Source organism: Polistes dominula, unplaced genomic scaffold, assembly GCF_049000335.1.
Source record: "Polistes dominula isolate Pdom_NZ unplaced genomic scaffold, Pdom_raw_medaka contig_307, whole genome shotgun sequence".
In the NCBI taxonomy this organism is placed as follows: Eukaryota; Metazoa; Arthropoda; class Insecta; order Hymenoptera; family Vespidae; genus Polistes; species Polistes dominula.
Genome location: NW_028301025.1, coordinates 42,674 through 61,187, shown reverse-complemented (window position 1 = coordinate 61,187; position 18,514 = coordinate 42,674). Strand labels below are relative to the sequence as shown.

The window sequence follows — 18,514 nt, the reverse complement described above, 5'->3', positions numbered from 1 at the left end:
CTTTCGACGAAAAAACTTGTTTTAAAACTTAGTATTTATAATTTATTAACATGCGCACTTTTATTTACTGAGATCAAATGATATTACACAATATAATAATATTATACAACATGATATAAGCGTATGATTAGAATTGATTTTAATAATGATACTGCGTGTGGTATTTTTCAAAATACGGTGTTGCACATAGGCCAACATCACAAATCTTATATTGATATCGCGATTCCCTCCTCTTATCATTTTTAGTACAGACTACACACTTTTGCAACGGGTTCTTACGATTTGTAAGCACTAACGTAATCCGCACAGACCGTTCGAGCCGGTGTCGTAAGACTGATGATCGAGGCCAGTGATCCCAGAGACTTTAGTTCGTTTGATCGTACAGGGCCTCAAATTATTGTACGCGTACGATAATCATCGTACGGATGGGATCGCTGATCGAGGCATTTGGTTTATTATTGAACCCGTAAAAAACAAATGATGGAAAAAGAAAGACTCACGCGGCATGTCTAGAGTAAGATACTCTATGAATAGCAACTGCAGGCGCTTATCATATATACAATTACGCGACATCTTTAGCGGGAGCGACTATAGCCGCTCGTAGTATCTCAGCGGCATCACATGGAAAGCGACTATAGTCGCCCGTAGTACCTGAGTGGCATCACATGGAGAGCGACTATAGTCGCTCGTAGTAGCGAAAGGGTTAACTGGCATTAGAAAGTGGAAAGTTCATTGCCGCAAATACCAAATCCCGGGACCATTGTTCCCGTCCCTGAGCGCGATCCTTCCATTCGCGGTCTTCGTATTCTATTTCTTTTAAGTCCCTTCTAATATTATCCTCCCATCTACGTTTCGGTCTACCTAGTGGTCTTTTCCCGTTTGGTATACCGATCAATATTTTGTGCGCCGTTCGATCCTTCCCCATGCGCGCCACGTGACCAGCCCGTCCATCTTAATCAGCGTGATTTTACAACGTTGATAATGTCTGATTTGTTGTACAATCGATGTATTTTAACGTTATGGAGTTTTCTCTATTCGCCCATTTCCTCATCGCGCGTTTTACACCGAACATTTAACGAACAACTTTCTTTTCGAAAAGCCTCAATTTCTTTTCGTCCCGTAACATACGCGACCACGATTCGCTACCATAAAGGACTACCGGCAGGATGATTGCCCTGTATATCCTGATTTTTAATCGCCTAGATAGCAACCGCGAGATGAGTAATTTGTTAACCGAATAAAAATATAAGTTGCCTAGATTGATTCTTTTCTGAAGTTCCTCGTTAATTTCGTTCGTCTAGTTTATGATCGATCCTAAATACCTAAAGTTGCTGACCCGCTCAAAAGTTTTATCCCGGACGACCAAAGTTCCAGTACTTGGCCTATTCTCAACTCTTTTTATTATACATAACATATAATTATAATGTATATTTAACATTTAAAAGTATTTTTTAATATTTGTATAATACAAATTATATTTTATTATATCTTATATTATTATATAGTGTCCAGTAAAAATAAGGTTTCAAATCAAGTTTTAAATAGTAAGATTAAGATACGCTTACCATCTTCCAACCATAGAAATGCATTGAAGTAAATTGATCAGGGTCAGTTTAGCCATATAAACAGATGATGATTTTGATTAATTGATAAAAGGTCCACGTTCAGCTGCTATTTTAAGAAGTGTTGTTTGCGGAATTTCCAATATCTTCTTCTTCTTTCTTCAAAATAGGCACAATTGCCTCTTTCTCATCGCGACTCGCCAGGCGAGTCATCGAAATTCTTTGAGTCTGTAGTTCTTGAGTCGTAGGTTTTTTACGTCGGACAGGAGGCTAACCTAACCTCTTTCACAACCCTCATCCTTTATCCGGGCTTGGGACCGGCAACATAACCAAACTGAGTTACTCAGTCCACCCAGTGATCATGTAGGCGGATTAAAGATTTAAGGGGACGTTCTACTCGAAGCACCCAAAAAAAAGGCTATTTTCGCGAATTTTTTCCAAGAAAACTATAAAAGATACCGATATAAAAGTTGTTGGGTTTGTTAAATTGAGTCGTAAACTATATAAATGAATTTTTGTTTTTTTCATTTTAATTAATTTTTTATTGCCAAAACAGTAGTTTAAAAAAACACCTTAAAACTTTAGTGCTTTGGTAGCTCCATCAGAACTTGAGAATGGCTTACCTGAAACATAAAAGTAAAATGGTTTTATATTCTGTATGACTTCAGCTACAAAGTGACAGTAATATATAAAAATTTTATCAATAAATAAAAAAATGGTGGACAAATTACAAAAAAACGTAAATTAGACCTTTTTTTCGTTGTTCTTAACTAAAAATAAATCGTAAAAATTAAAATATAAGAAAAGATTTATCGTCACTTTGTTACAGCTCATGTGTAAAATATGTGGATTAAATTTTATAAGAATCGGTTTACTGGTTCGTGAGATACGATGGAGCTAGTATTTCAAAACGTAGTTTCGAGAAAAACACGTTTAAAGTTTTTTTTACTCAAAATCGTTAAAAATTCTTACCTAAACTTAATCTGCGATGCCTGGACCGTACAATAGACCAGTTCAGAGACAAAAATCAGTACGCATGAAAGTTTGATGATGAATATCTTTTGAACGCTCAATTTAATCGCCAAAACATAAAATACCATTTTTATAGAGCAGTTAATTTCCTACAAAAATTTGTATTGTGCACTTTTTAATAGTCATTTATTGTCGAGTTATAAAATTCATAAGCAAAAATGAGATTTGTCTAAAAATCATCAAATTTAAATCTTCAATATCATTCAAATGGTGAGGTTTACGGAAAAAATATATAAAATACCTTTTTTGTAGAGCATTAAATTTCCTACAAAATTCTTTAACAACATTTTTCTGTATAATCAATTAATGATGAGATATGAATTTTACTCTATTGGACTGAGAAAAAAATAAAAAATTGCGATGCGGAGGATCTTCCTATTAAAATTAAGAGCTCATATTGGGCGAGAATTCTTTTAAGGTGTCTAGGAACCCATTTTTGCGTGGCACTTGAGAAAAAAAAAAGTCATTTTTTTGACCCACCCTAATGTGTATGTGTATATTACATAAACATATTACAAAACCAAGCAATAAAAATTTTGTTGGTAGTGAAAGTGTATTAAATGCTGGACATGTGATTAAGTGTGGGCAAGTACCAAGTCGTGATTGTAATATTAGGTTGGTGCGTATGAAATGTCGGATTCTCTTTACATGCGGACGTTTGTCTCCCTGTTTTCGTTATACTTTTGTCTTTGGCATAACCTCATTCATAGTCGTATTGTCCATTGCCAGAGACTCATTTCAGCAAAATAGGTTTTCTCGAAGGTCTTCCCTTTTGTTATTTCTTTTGAGTTTATTGCCGATATGAATTCTGCCGACATTCGCGTCATTTTCTTATATGAGTACAAACTTGGTAATAGTGCTGCAAAAGCTGCACGCAACATAAACCAAGCGTTTGGGGAGAATACGGTTAACGATCGGAAAGTGCAGCGTTGGTTCGAAAAATTTCGGACTGGCGATTTTTCACTGCAAAATGAGCCGCGCGGAAGACCCAGAACGTCTGTGAAGAATGATGACCTGAAGGCTCTAGTGGAAGCGGATCCAGCCGTATCCACGAGGGAACTTGCTATCAGGATGAAAGTTGACCATACAACGATATTGAGACACCTTTCTGAGATTGGCAAGGTTAAGAAGATGGACAAGTGGGTACCACACGCACTGACAGAGCGAAATAAGCTGGATCGGTTAAACGTATGCTCATCATTGCTAACCCGATTTCACCGAGAGCCATTTTTCGATCGGATCATCACGTGTGACGAAAAATGGGTTCTTTATGACAATAGAAAGAGGTGTGCTCGGTGGCTTGACAAGGATGAGGTTTGTGCCCATATTTCAAGGCCATCGCTTCATCCACGGAAGATTTTGTTCACAGTTTGGTGGAACGCGGCTGGGGTAATCCATTATTCGTTCCTTCGACCTGGGGAGACAATTACGGCCGAAAAGTACTGCCAGTACATTGATGAGATGCACGATAAGTTAAAAATTGTACGCCCATCGCTTGTGAATCGGCATGGCCCGCTACTGCTCCATGACAACGCTCGGCCGCATACATCGCACAAAACAATTGCGAAACTGAACGAACTGGAATATGAAGTTTTGCAGCATCCACCATATTCACCGGATCTCTCGCCGACCGATTTTCATTTTTTCAAGCATTTAGAGCTGTTTTTAAGGGGCAAACACTATGAAAATGAAGACAGTCTAAAAAACTCGATATCAGAGTTTATTAATTCTAAAGACCAAAATTTTTTTAAGACAGGCATCTACGCTTTAAAATCTCGTTGGGAGAAGTGTATTGAAGCGAATAGAGCATACTTTGATTGAATAAACAGCTTTTAAAGAAAGATATGCAGTTTTATACAATCACTTAAGAATCCGACATTTCATACGCACCAACCTAATATTATAAGTATTTTAGCTTTTTGTTTACAAATTTCACATATTAAAGGAAATCCACATGAAATAACTGGTGGAATATTAAAAAATGGTCAAATAATTGGAATGAGTTGTTCATACAAGGCTGGTTTAAGTGGTATTTGTAAATATGTTGTTGCAGTATTGCAATATCATTAACTGTCACTAATTTAATTGATCTTCTACGTATTCTTTCTTCTCGAGAATCTATTTGATCTACAGGACAAGCACATTCTTTGGATGATCCTAAAGGAAGATTTTGAGTAGGAATACTTGTTTTTTAAAAATAAGTTCGAGTTGAATCAATAGCTATAACAACACACAAAAACAATATAGGCATGAGTAAATTTATTGATTTAACAATTTATAATAACCAGAAAAAATAATTGTTGAAAATACTTACGTGAAGGTAAAAAACCTAATTTTTTCATCACGACAAGCTATGTTTGTACAACCAAATACACAGCAATAGACTTTACTTTTATTTTTTCTTGCTGGGAATTCCGTAACAAAAAAAAATTCTTTACAACAACTTTTTAGTTTAACAATACTAGTTATTTTCAATTATACTTTCAATAATAAATAAGCAAGTCATAAAATTAAAAATATATATATTTTCACATAAATATTGTTTAGTTTAAGTCAGCTATCAGCAATTTTATTGTTTACTAATAAAACATATGTGAAATTATTCAATAAAATTGTAGTACTTTTTATTTTTAATTAATATTTTCTATATAAACAAATTATAACAATGTTTGAAGTATATTTCGTCAAAAATTATAGAAAAATGTTAATACTGAGTTTGATAGTTTTTATTTTTTGGATATAATATTCACACTGTTTTACTTTAAATAAACAGCATAATGATTTTTCCCTATTATCAACTGTTTCCTTCAAAAATATGTTAATGCCGTACAGTATTAGATGACCATAAAGTACCCCCCCCCCCTAAAACAGTAGTGTCATTTTTATCTGCTAAAAAATATGGTCTGCATTAAAATGAACGGCATGATTTTTTCTTAATTCATTGACCCTTATACTATTTAAAACAACAATACCATTTAGGAAATTGCTTTATTTTATTAATGTACGACAACTTAAACTTTTACAAAAATTGAAAAAATTTCATTTTTTGTTTTCTCTATATTTTTTTTTAGAACAGTTTTTTTTTTTATCGGCAATAATACAGAACAATTGTACTTAGCAATATCATGTTAAAAAACAAGTTACCGTACAGAGTCAAATGATTTTACAGCTGTAAAAATCAAATATACGATTAAATTAAGTTAATAATTGATATACATTCAAAAAACAACAATTTTTAAACGGTATTATTTTAATTAGTACTTCTGAGTGCTAAAAAATAAACTGAAACTGATGCCGTTGTTTTTCAGATCATCCCCCAGACCCGTGGAAAAAGGTGGATTTTAACCCTGGATTTTTCTCCCTTGTTGCATGATTTTTGCACGGCGTTGCGGAATAATCAATTAGAATAGGTATTTAAATTGTATGAAACAAACGCCGTTCATAATCAAATGATGTAATAGACCCGGGGTTTTGTCAGAAAATCAAAAATTTTTTCCGACTTTGTGGCTTACTATTTTTTAACGGCACTACGTGTTTTCTCATTATTTTCGATGGATCTATAGGAAGTAAGAATGCCGTAAAAAATCATTTGATAAAAAAGCATCCGGTCAACCTGTGTTTTTGAATTCGCACCTGCACTCAGTTGGACAGCTTACAAGTAACGGCATAGTGCTAAATGTTATTATTTTATGCCCCTATATCGTCCCATATAGGTGCATCCCTGGTGCATCAGATGACCCATCGATTATTTAGATCGGCCTGCAGTCTATTATAGTCTGGACGATAATAACACAGAGATTGTTATCAGTTCAAAGCTAAAAGGATCGGCTCTGAATTGGTTTCGTTCAAAACCAGAACACATCAGTTTAAGTGTGGAAGATCTTCTTCAACGGATGAAAACAGTGTATTTATAATAATCGTCAAAGTAAATTGACTTTGAGAAGAGAATTTGAAGCACGAATGTGGCATCCAAACGAATCCTTCAGTAGCTATTTACATGAGAAAATAGTACTCGTCAATCGTGTTCCGATACCCGAGGAAGAAATAATCGACTACATTGTCGATGGGATACCAGACCCGCGATTTCAGGATTAGGCACGTATGACACGTTTTAAGTCGACGTCTGACTTAAGGGGTCTACCCTAATTAGAATTTTCAAAAAATAGATTTTTTTTTTTTTACATTTTTCGAAAGTATACATATCTAGAAGTATCATACTAAAATTTTATAAAGATCGGAGCAGTGTATCTGTACTTTTTTGCGACCTTTACCTTACTCCGCTCGGTCTGATACCGCGTGCTGTGCGTTATGGCTTTTATATAGGAGATGGTGACTCTAAAACCTTCAAATTCTTGCTCAGTACAACACCTTATGGAGAAGATTTTGTTGTGAAAAAGTTAGAATGTGTCTTGCATGTTGCGAAAAGAATTTTTAAGCGTGCTAGTTACGCGAAGAAAATTCTCACACAGACAAGAAAAACTGCAAAGAAAAATGAGAAAAAAACGCAAGCACGAAAAACGGCAGCTAAAAAAACGGTAGCTAAAAAAGTACTGAAGAAAAACAAGGTCGTAATGAAAGTTCCCACAGTGAAAACTCAAGATTTAACAATAAAATTAATGAAAACACTCTCAACCAACTATAGTTTAGCAATTCAAAGGCATCCCGATACTGTGAAAGAAATGCGCAGAGAGATCTGGGCGGGATATTATCATAAAATCTCAACTGATAGCAACCCTCAGGATTCGTACTGTTCCGACTCTTGGTGCAAGTACAAGAAAGCTGTGAGAGACAAGACAGTTAAAAGTTTCAAACATCCTCCTGCTCTTGCAAAAGATGTTCAAGACATTCTAAAACCAATCTACGAAGATATAACAAAGCAAGAATTATTGGAAAGATGCCTTGGTGGAAACACGCAGAACAACAATGAGTCGTTCAACAACTGCGTTTGGGCAATGGCTCCTAAACACGTCTTTAGCGGAAAAATTATTGTTCCAATCGCTTGTCAAACAGCAGCTTGTATTTTCAATGAAGGTTTTCAAACAGTTTTGAAAATTATGTCAGTAATGGGAGTCAAAATCGGCCCTAGCGCCATGCACTTTGCTTCTGAACGTGACAGAGAACGCATACGTGTAGCAAACCGCCGCAGCACTAATGTCTCTAAAGAAGCCAGGACGCAAGGCAGAAACGCTATTTTGGATGAAAATGAACGTTATGAAGAAGAGGAAGGTATAATGTATAGTGCAGGTATCGCTGATTAAGAACAGGTAAAATTTTTTCACGATTTTTCCTTGAAAAAAACTTTAAACGCGTTTTTCTCAAAACGACGCTTTCCAATGCCTTGTTGATAAAATTTCCGAAACTACTAGTCCGATCCCTCTGAAATTTTTACCACATATTCTTTACTCTTATAGCTATAGCGCATATCGAGGGTTCTTTTAGATTTTGATTTTAACTATTTTTTTTTTGGCCAAAAACAGTAAAAAAAAACGTGTTTTTTCTTTTTTTTCCGAAAAATGTCCGCCATTTTCTCAATTTTTCAAAAATCAAAAATCGTTCGATATGCGCTATAGCTATCAATATACTGAATCAAACAATGTTAGATTTTTTTGTTTCAGACCCACCATTCCAGAGATTTCATCAACAGCGAGGACACACCTTTTTTTTAGGACGTTTTTTGAAGTATCATTTTCATGTATAAAAAGTTACTACTAAAATATAAAAAAAAAATTGTTTAATGTAGTTTGATAGTGTATTAATACAGTGCAATAAATTATATATCAATATTTGTAATATAAAACTGTTAAAAAAATTCTAAAAAACTGTCTTTTTTTAGTGTGTCTAATTGTAGTAGCCCCTTAAACGAAGCTTTTGAAAAAATTAATCTGCGACCGAAAAGGTCATCGTAATATTACGTAAGGGACGTGAGGGCAACGAAAGCGGTTGTTCATCCGAACCCATCGACGAAAGGATCGACGATAACACGGGCAATCAGAAAATGCTATAATTGCGGGAAAGTGGGTCATACTCTTCCGCAATGTAGGAAACCAAGAACATCGAAAAGGTTCTGTTATTGCTGCGGATCAGCCGATCATCATCTTAAGGACTGTCCGGAGAAGAGGAGGAAACCCGCTGCGCCTACTACGCATACAAAGTTTGAAAACAGGCCCTTGGATGGCCAATCACCGGGCGAAGGATGACAACTAACGGCCGATCATTGGCGTTTTTTAATGGCCCATAGACGGCTGAATATACAAATGATAACCCCGGCCCATTAATGGTAGTTGATCATCGGCCGATTAATGGGCCCAGCAATGGGCCACGTATTATTCAAATTATTGGCCTATTAATAGTTTTTAATTACACGCCGATTATTCCAATAAATATTGGCCCGTTAACGGCACATGGACGGCAAATCATAACATAATATTAATAATAATAATAATAATAATAATAATAATAATAATAATAATAATAATAATAATAATAATAATAATAAAAATATTATTATTATTATGTGGGATTCGTAAAAAAAAATTGGACCGGGATTCGATCCGTCCCACATCCACCCCCTCCCGAATTTTAATGCCACCCAACATCACACAAACTCTCTTTACACTGACTCTTACACTTTAATTTTTTTTTTTTCGTGGTGGTGTAAGACTGTGGAACATGTCACGAAACAGACGCCCCACTCCGTTTTCCGGCTGAGCCCCCACGTGTCGGATTCGTGAAAAAAATCGCTGGTACTAGACTGGGACCCTAGTCCAGTCAAAATAGCCCTGAAATATCGGGTTTTTGAGCTATTATACGGCTGAAAAAATATGGAAATTATCAGAAAAATGCGTACAAAACTGTAGGCAAAGTAAAATAGTTATCAACCACCGGGAAAGGGGTGAAAAAAATTAAAAACTACCCCAAAATACGATTTTTGGATTATATGTTGAAAATATCAAAAAAAGTTTCAAATAAAAGTTGTAGAGCATAAAATTTTAGGCCTATCTCTTTTAGACCATTTTTCCCCTAAAACGCACCCTACACCCCTACGACGGTTCAAATTACTCAAAAAATGAAAATTCAATAAAAAATATAAAAATTGGACTTTTTTAATTTTTTTTTTTTTAATTATGTTTAAAAAACTACAAAGAACAATCGTAGGGAAACAAAAAAATTTTTTTTTCATCCCTTCTATTAAAAATCAAGGGGTGAAAACGGTTTTTGCTCGATATTTTGCTTAAAACGGGTTATTTAAAAAAAATTTTCTTTTTCATATGAATTTTAAATTTATTTTTTAAATTTTGGTGTTGAATTTATATTTATAAATATTTACCTGTAGGAAATATCCCAATTTAAAGACAGGTAATTACTCCCTTAGTCCTACGCCTTTGTAGAAAGAAACAGAAAATGAAGCTATCCTGCTCTTACTCATTGTGACGTAGGTCGTCATGGCACGCATGCGCAAACTCTTAGCTTACATGCGTGCAAGAGAGATAGTCAACCTATGTTAGCTTCGTTCAAATGTAAACAGTATAACGCGTTAAAATACTTTTTCTTAAATATATTCTATTTTTCTTCTATATTCTCTATAGCTCGAGAGTCTCGCGCGCATCTGTGACAGCACGATAGATTTTTGAAAATATCTCAAAAAGTAAGCGAGATAAAGCGATTTTTTATTAATTATGTTTTGTAGACAATTTTATTTGCTACAAAAAAGATCCAGTACTAAAATATTTTATCTCCCTTACTTTTCGAGATATATTAAAAAAACTATGATTACTCTCTTACCTGATACATTTTATAAAGTTTCATCACTGAGACTTTTTTGATGACTGTTTAAAGTTAGAAGCTTGTAACTGAAAGAGGGCTGAGTTAAATATAAACGGGGATGAAAATAAATTTAAAAAATAAATTTTTTCTGACATTTTTATTTTTATTTTTAATAATTAAATAAGTACTAGAGGCTGTCACGTCCTAGTGACGACTAATTTCAAACTTTGCTACGCCAATTGTGCGAGTGTCCTATTTATAAGTGATTTACTAATTACTATTTAGCTATATTCGTACCTTGTAATATTTGTATTCTTAATTTTATTTTATAACCACTTTCATAAACGACCATCGATATTAGCATTCGTTGATCACATGTAGGATTAGCAAAGATGTTTTTCTGTTAGGTAAAAGTATAAAAACTATTATTCTCTGTTATTATGATATGAAGAAGTGAGAGTATTTATAAGATAGAATAAATACGTGTTCTCGTATATATACAAAAGAAAAGAGATGTTTCTAGAAAAAGTAGTAACGACCTTCTTATAAGTATAAATACATATTTTAAGACAAGCGAAGATTTCTTTTTCGGTTAGGTAAAAGTATAAGAAATGCCGTCCTCTGTTGTTATGATATGAAGAAATGAGAGTATTTCTAAAAAAGAATAAACACATTTTTCACATTAGCATAGAATAAAGGTGTTTTCATATAAATAGATGTAAACAGATATTTCTACAATAAAGTAAAAACGTTCTTCTTACAAGGTTAAATACATATTACTAGTAAAAGGTAAAGATGTTTTTCTTATTAACAAGCGTAAATGATATTTCTAGAATAAGGCACAAGCGTTCTTCTTATAAAATTAAATATACAGGGTGATCAATAAGTTGTGGTACAAGCGAAAAGGGGGTTATTCTACATAAAAAAAATAAATCGAAAATATATAAATTACTTTGTAATTTACGTGTCCAATAGAGAAAACGATCTACAGTGAGATCTGTTATAACGAGACATGATCAAGTGGACGCGTACTTTGCGAAAATTCAAAGTCGATTTTCTCGAAAACAAAGCCTAAAACGAACAATTTTTATTCTATATTTTCGATTTATTTTATTTATGTAGAATAACCCCCTTTTCGCTTGTACCACAACTTATTGATCACCCTGTATATTTAATTTTATAAGAAGAACGCTTGTGCCTTATTCTAGAAATATCATTTACGCTTGTTAATAAGAAAAACATCTTTACCTTTTACTAGTAATATGTATTTAACCTTGTAAGAAGAACGTTTTTACTTTATTGTAGAAATATCTGTTTACATCTATTTATATGAAAACACCTTTATTCTATGCTAATGTGAAAAATGTGTTTATTCTTTTTTAGAAATACTCTCATTTCTTCATATCATAACAACAGAGGACGGCATTTCTTATACTTTTACCTAACCGAAAAAGAAATCTTCGCTTGTCTTAAAATATGTATTTATACTTATAAGAAGGTCGTTACTACTTTTTCTAGAAACATCTCTTTTCTTTTGTATATATACGAGAACACGTATTTATTCTATCTTATAAATACTCTCACTTCTTCATATCATAATAACAGAGGATAATAGTTTTTATACTTTTACCTAACAGAAAAACATCTTTGCTAATCCTACATGTGATCAACGAATGCTAATATCGATGGTCGTTTATGAAAGTGGTTATAAAATAAAATTAAGAATACAAATATTACAAGGTACGAATATAGCTAAATAGTAATTAGTAAATCACTTATAAATAGGACACTCGCACAATTGGCGTAGCAAAGTTTGAAATTAGTCGTCACTAGGACGTGACAGCCTCTAGTACTTATTTAATTATTAAAAATAAAAATAAAAATGTCAGAAAAAATTTATTTTTTAAATTTATTTTCATCCCCGTTTATATTTAACTCAGCCCTCTTTCAGTTACAAGCTTCTAACTTTAAACAGTCATCAAAAAAGTCTCAGTGATGAAACTTTATAAAATGTATCAGGTAAGAGAGTAATCATAGTTTTTTTAATATATCTCGAAAAGTAAGGGAGATAAAATATTTTAGTACTGGACCTTTTTTGTAGCAAATAAAATTGTCTACAAAACATAATTAATAAAAAATCGCTTTATCTCGCTTACTTTTTGAGATATTTTCAAAAATCTATCATGCTGTCACAGATGCGCGCGAGACTCTCGAGCTATAGAGAATATAGAAGAAAAAGAGAATATATTTAAGAAAAAGTATTTTAACGCGTTATACTGTTTACATTTGAACGAAGCTAACATAGGTTGACTATCTCTCTTGCACGCATGTAAGCTAAGAGTTTGCGCATGCGTGCCATGACGACCTACGTCACAATGAGTAAGAGCAGGATAGCTTCATTTTCTGTTTCTTTCTACAAAGGCGTAGGACTAAGGGAGTAATTACCTGTCTTTAAATTGGGATATTTCCTACAGGTAAATATTTATAAATATAAATTCAACACCAAAATTTAAAAAATAAATTTAAAATTCATATGAAAAAGAAAATTTTTTTTAAATAACCCGTTTTAAGCAAAATATCGAGCAAAAACAAAGTATGTCCAATTTTCAAGAAGGGAGATAGAAAAGAAGTAGGTAACTATAGAGGAGTGACGTTGATGTGTACAACATACAATATATATGCAGCGATAGTGGAAAAGAGATTAAGGGAGGATGCAGAAAGGTTAAAATTAATTCCAGAAACACAATCAGGATTTAGAAAAGGTAGAAGTGGAATAGATAATATATATGTAAGCTTTGTGTATTTATTGTACGATGTTATTAATTGTATGTTGATATCTACGGTTATACTTGAGAGGTCGACTTAACGGATGAGTGGTTTGAAAGGAGAGAGTAGAAGATTAGAACAGTAGAGATAGATAGACTAGAGAGATAGAAGGGTTTAGTGCTAGCAGCTGATTGCGGTACACCTTTTTAAAGAGAGTTTAAGAAATAATATAAAACGATAATTATAGATATAAAGAATAGATATAGAGATAGAGAAGCATAAACATTAAATTGTTGATTCTCTATATTTTAAACGAATCAATCTTGTGTTTCTGCTTCAATTTAACCTGTCCAAACATTATATATATTTTGAAGACGGCAGTAGAAAAGGCAATAAACAAAGAGAAAGGAAAGCTTTTTGTAATATTTGTAGATCTGAAGGCAGCCTTTGACAGGGTAAATAGGGAGAAATTGATGGACTATTTGGAGAAAAAGATGGTGGGTAAAAATATAATTTACAACGTAGGGAAGATACATATATGAAGAAACGAAGAGCAGTGTAAGAGTAGGGAAGAAGATAACAGAGGAGTTTTGGACTGAAAAAGGTGTGAGGCAGGGGTGTCCATAGAGCCCACTCTTGTTTATTATATTTATTGCGGACATAGAGGAATATTAACAGAGAGGACAGGAGGGAGGAATAACGATAGGAGGAAAGAGAATATACACCTTGGCGTATGCAGATGATCTGGCGATAATAGCGGAGACGGAGGGGGAACTAGAAAAAATGATGGAGAGCGTGGGGAGATATTTCAAGAGGAAGGATCTGGAAGTAAACACAGAAAAAACGAAGGTGATGATGTTCAGTAAGGGAAGGAGCAGAAAGAAAAGAGAATGGTTCTATAATGGGAAAGAGATAGAGAAGGTAAGCGAGTTCAAATATCTAGGATACACGTTTAGGTACAACAACAAGGAAGAGTCGCACATTCAGAACGTAAGAAGGAGAGCAGCAGCAGCTATGGTACAAGTATGGAGTATTGGAGAGAGGAAATTTGGTGGAGACTTTAGTAGGAAAATGATAATGTTCAATTCAATGGTAAAGAGTATATTCATGTATGCAGAGGAAATTTGGGGGATAGAGGAAAGGAAGGAGTTGGAAAGAATACAGGAGAGGTACTTAAGGAATATACTAGGACTGGATTTAAGTGTGCCAGGATATTTGATAAGGGAGGAAACGAAGGTGGAAAGAATAGCAGTGGAAGCAGGAGTAAGGGTGATTAAGTATGAAGAAAAGATTAAGAGGGCGGAAAATGAACTTCTAAGACATTGCAGGAGAGAGATGGATAAGGAGAAATGGGAGGAAACGAGAATGGGTAGATTGAGGGGAAAAATGTATGAAAGAGCAGGACTAAATAGATGGGAAGCAGAGACAAGAGATGATAACGGACAGAATGTGGCAGAGATATGGAGAAATAAAGTGACAGAAGAGGAAAGAAAGGAAAGGGATAAAAGGATAGAAGAATCAAAGTACAACAGGGAATATGGAAGATGGAGAACAGAAGGGATACCAAAATATCTGCAAGAAAAAAGAAAAGGGAAAAAATTGAAAATGATGGCAAGATTTAGATTAGGGAATGAATGGAGGGCAAGCAGATATTGGGTAAAAGCGGATGAGAAGATTATGTGCAGATTGTGTGGGATAGAGAAAGAGACAGGAATGCATGTTATGAGGGAATGTAACTATTCGGAAACGGAAGAGAGGATACAAGTGTTGATGGGAGAGGAAGGAAAGGGAATGGAATGGATGAAAGAATTATGTAGAAGGAGAGAGCGGTGTTAAGAGGATGTGGTAGTAAGAAGACGTTAATAAAGATGTACTTGTGTATAGGTGTATTTGTAAAAATGTATATTTGTAAGATGTATTATATTAAAACAGCTCGACGCACCCCATGTATCCCGAAAGGGAAACATTATTTTAAATAAAAAAAAAAAAAAAAAAAAAAAAAAAGAAGAAACTTGACACGTGACAAAAACAAATAAACCTTATTTACTTTATATTTCCAATAAGAATAAAATAATATAACTTATTTTACAAATATAGAAAAAAAAAATATAGAAAATAAATTAAAAAAAAAAAAGTTTAATATTATAAAATAAAACAACGAAAATAGAAATAGATTTTAAAATCGTTGTAATTCAAAACCCCATGAAACGAAAAAAATACGACCACAATTGTTCCCTTCTTTAACACGTTGACTGCCACGCGTGTTTACAACAAAATCCCCGTCAGGCCACCCGTGCCACTGTAAGATGCGTGCTCTGCTACCGCATGTCTGTTTACATTTCTTTCGAAATGAAAAAAATGAATGAATAATGAAATGAATAATGAAAAAAATGAATAATGAAAAAAAAGAAACCCCGATATCTATTACGATCCTCATTTATCACGTTATTACTCTGCACGAGCAGTTGTAATCTTTGCCGTGTACTGAGTAGTACAACTAATATCTCTGCCCATAATTTTTCAATAGTGAAGAGAAAGATGAAAAAGTCAGTGTGCAGTGATTCATATTGCAGTGAAAGGAAGACTAGTCACGCTAGTTGCTCAAATTCGGATAGCAGCGATGAGGAAGTGATCAGATTGCCCAAAAGAAGAAAAAGTAAATCGTATCATATCATCAGATTCTGATACGGATACGGATAAATGCAATCTTAGTGATAATGAATATTATGAAGATACTATTGACGAGATGTTACGAGATTTGGTCGTGGAAGAAGAAAGCAACGTTGATGATACTGAGGAAGCTCCAGTTCAACAAAGTGAATGGAGTGAATTTAGTGGTCGGCAAAAATCAATTTCTTTTCAAGAAACAGGCGGTCTGAATAAGCAATTACCTGACGATATAAATCCGTATGATGTGTTTACGTTGTTCGTCGATGACGAAATCATAAACTTGCTGGTATTAGAAACTAATAGATATGCACAACAAAAACTAAATGAATCGAGGCTGACTCCAGGTTCACGAATGCATAAATGGAAACCAACAAATCCTGAAGAAATAAAACAATTTTTGGGATTATTGTTGTGGATGGGACTTGTAAAAGTGAGCCCAATAGCCAATTATTGGGCCAAAAACGAATTGTACAATTTCCGGCTACCGCGTCAAATTATGTCACGAAACAGATTTGAACTATTATTGTGCAATTTTCATTTTGTCGATAATATGTCCATTGCCCGTGATGATCGGCTTGGTAAAATACTTTCATTTTTTAACAAATTGGTAGGAAAGTATCAGGAAGCTTACACGCCTGGAGAAGACATTGTTATCGATGAAACGTTAATTCCATGGCGTGGAAGACTCATTTTCAAGCAATACATTCCAAATAAAGCGCACAAGTACGGAATCAAGTTATTCAAATTATGTTCAAGCGAAGGATACACATGGGCAATGAAAATGTATTCTGGTAAATCAGCGGAAGGTATTAGAGAAACCGGATTGGCACACAATGTGTGTCTACAACTGGCAGAGAAACTTTTCGATCAAGGAAGAACATTGTATATTGACAATTTTTCTACAAGTTATGAGTTAGCTATATCATGCCTAAGACGCAAGACTCATGTAGTTGGAACACTTAGACATAACAAGAAATCTATACCAAAAGATGTTCTTAATTGCAAACTAAGAAGGGGAGAAATGGTAGCTAAAGAGGATGATAACGGGATTGTGATACTCAAATGGAGAGACACACGTGACGTGAGAATATTATCTACGAAACACGCTCCTATCATGACACAAAGCACGAAAAACATTCATGCTGCTTCTTCAAGCCAGCAGCCATCCGCAAGACTCAAACCTCTGGCCGTCCTCGAATATAATAAGGGTAAATGTGGTATAGATTATTCAGACCAAATGGTTTCCTATGCTTCGACGATGAGGAAAGGAATCAAGTGGTATAGGAAGCTTGGTGTTGAACTTCTACTGGGGACGTCAATTGTAAACGCTTTGGTCGTTTACAAAATTGCGACAAAGAAAACTGTAAATATTAGACGATTCAGAGAACTGATTGCTGCAAAGTTACTAGGACTGAGTGAAGATTTAACACTGCCTTCTGTTCGACGAAATACGCATTGCATCGCCGTTCGCAGAAATAATTTGGGGAAAAGCCTTAGACGCGCATGCAAGCGGTGTTACGCAAATAAAAGAGAAGAAATGGAACGATCAAAGGCACGAGCAAATCTCAGAAAACCCACTACTTTTTGTCCAAGCTGCCCTGGTCAACCGCAACTTTGCAGTGAATGCTTCAATATTTTGCACTGTAAATAATTTTGTAAATAAACGATTTTTAAAAAAATTCAACAGTATTATTATCTCCTGTCATATATTTATCTAAATATGTTCGGAAATCCTTTGGAAGGAGTCACCCGACGTGGCCTGATGAGAACTCTTGCTGTCACCCGAATACGGGTGACGTGGCCTGATGAGAACTTTTGCTGTCACCCGAATACGGGTGACACGGCAGTTAACGTGTTAACAGCATCTACAGTTATTAGTTGCAACACAAAAAGAAATACTTGAATATGCTAACCTATGATAAAGATATCTCAAATTCAAAGGAAAAGCGAAAAGAGTGAAAGAAAAAATTCATCTACCTGAGTTAAAAAAAAAAAAATATTATATTTACTTCGATTAGGACGACGTATCTTTCTGTCAATAAATATTCTACAATTTTTGTTTCTATCTATGGCTATCGCATTCAGCATTCCGTTTTTATTGCTTGAATTGTGAAAAGTGCACTTTTTATCAGCTATTCCACCCAGAGACCATACCGGTGACTTTTCTTATATATAGTAATAATATTATAATAAATAAATCCTACAATTATCTTACTCTTAAAACTGTTCATTCGTCTCATTCTCTCGAAACTTAGATTTTTGAAGGTTTCACTTCTAACACGTGTGATCTGCACACATGAGTTTTTACTAAGAGAATGTGTGTGTGTAATAGCATTGCAATTGGAAAAAAGCGAGCGCGTTCTATTGAATTTGAAATGTGACACTATTTGATAATATTTCTTTGTACATTATAAATCTCACTATAAAATGCGAGATAGGCTCCTATAAAAACCTTTCTTCTACAAATTCTTCTTATCGCTCTTCTCAAATTTCGCCAGAAAGTTCTCGGACCGTCGTGAGCAAGCGTCTCGCATTCTCTTCAAACTCAATACCCGCTGACATTTTTTTTTTATATATCTTTGTTATTTTACTATATTTTGATTCGTTGTCTTGTACTATTTTAAGAAAAAACATCAGGGAAAGTTGTATTGAAATAACTTAATTTTCCGTAATCACTAATAAACTTTAATGTTTCATACGTTGACATCGGATTGATAGGC

At 34.2% G+C, this 18,514-nt stretch overlaps 2 protein-coding genes and 1 pseudogene across 4 annotated transcripts in view; 2 read left to right on the top strand and 1 right to left on the bottom strand.

The window, feature by feature from the left end:
* LOC107072464 (uncharacterized) overlaps positions 1-18,514 on the bottom strand; it is a 103,304-nt gene that overhangs the window by 82,489 nt on the left and 2,301 nt on the right. Inside the window, exons 2-3 of one of the 3 annotated variants that reach the window (XM_089174305.1) lie at positions 2,135-2,185; positions 1,566-2,008 (exon numbers count right to left, since the gene is read on the bottom strand). The exons of 1 other annotated variant lie outside the window; for it this stretch is intronic. The gene's annotated coding sequence lies outside the window, so the exon portion shown is untranslated. Of the gene's footprint in view, positions 1-1,565; positions 2,186-18,514 lie in introns of all 3 variants that reach the window. One more of the 3 variants, XM_089174304.1, reaches the window with a different exon arrangement.
* On the top strand, positions 3,185-4,988 carry LOC149031929 (histone-lysine N-methyltransferase SETMAR pseudogene; annotated as a pseudogene).
* On the top strand, positions 15,358-17,656 carry LOC107063754 (piggyBac transposable element-derived protein 4). Its single transcript, XM_089174290.1, has one exon. It carries the CDS (start codon positions 15,871-15,873, stop codon positions 17,443-17,445), a length of 1,575 nt encoding a protein of 524 aa, XP_089030416.1. The 5' UTR covers positions 15,358-15,870; the 3' UTR covers positions 17,446-17,656.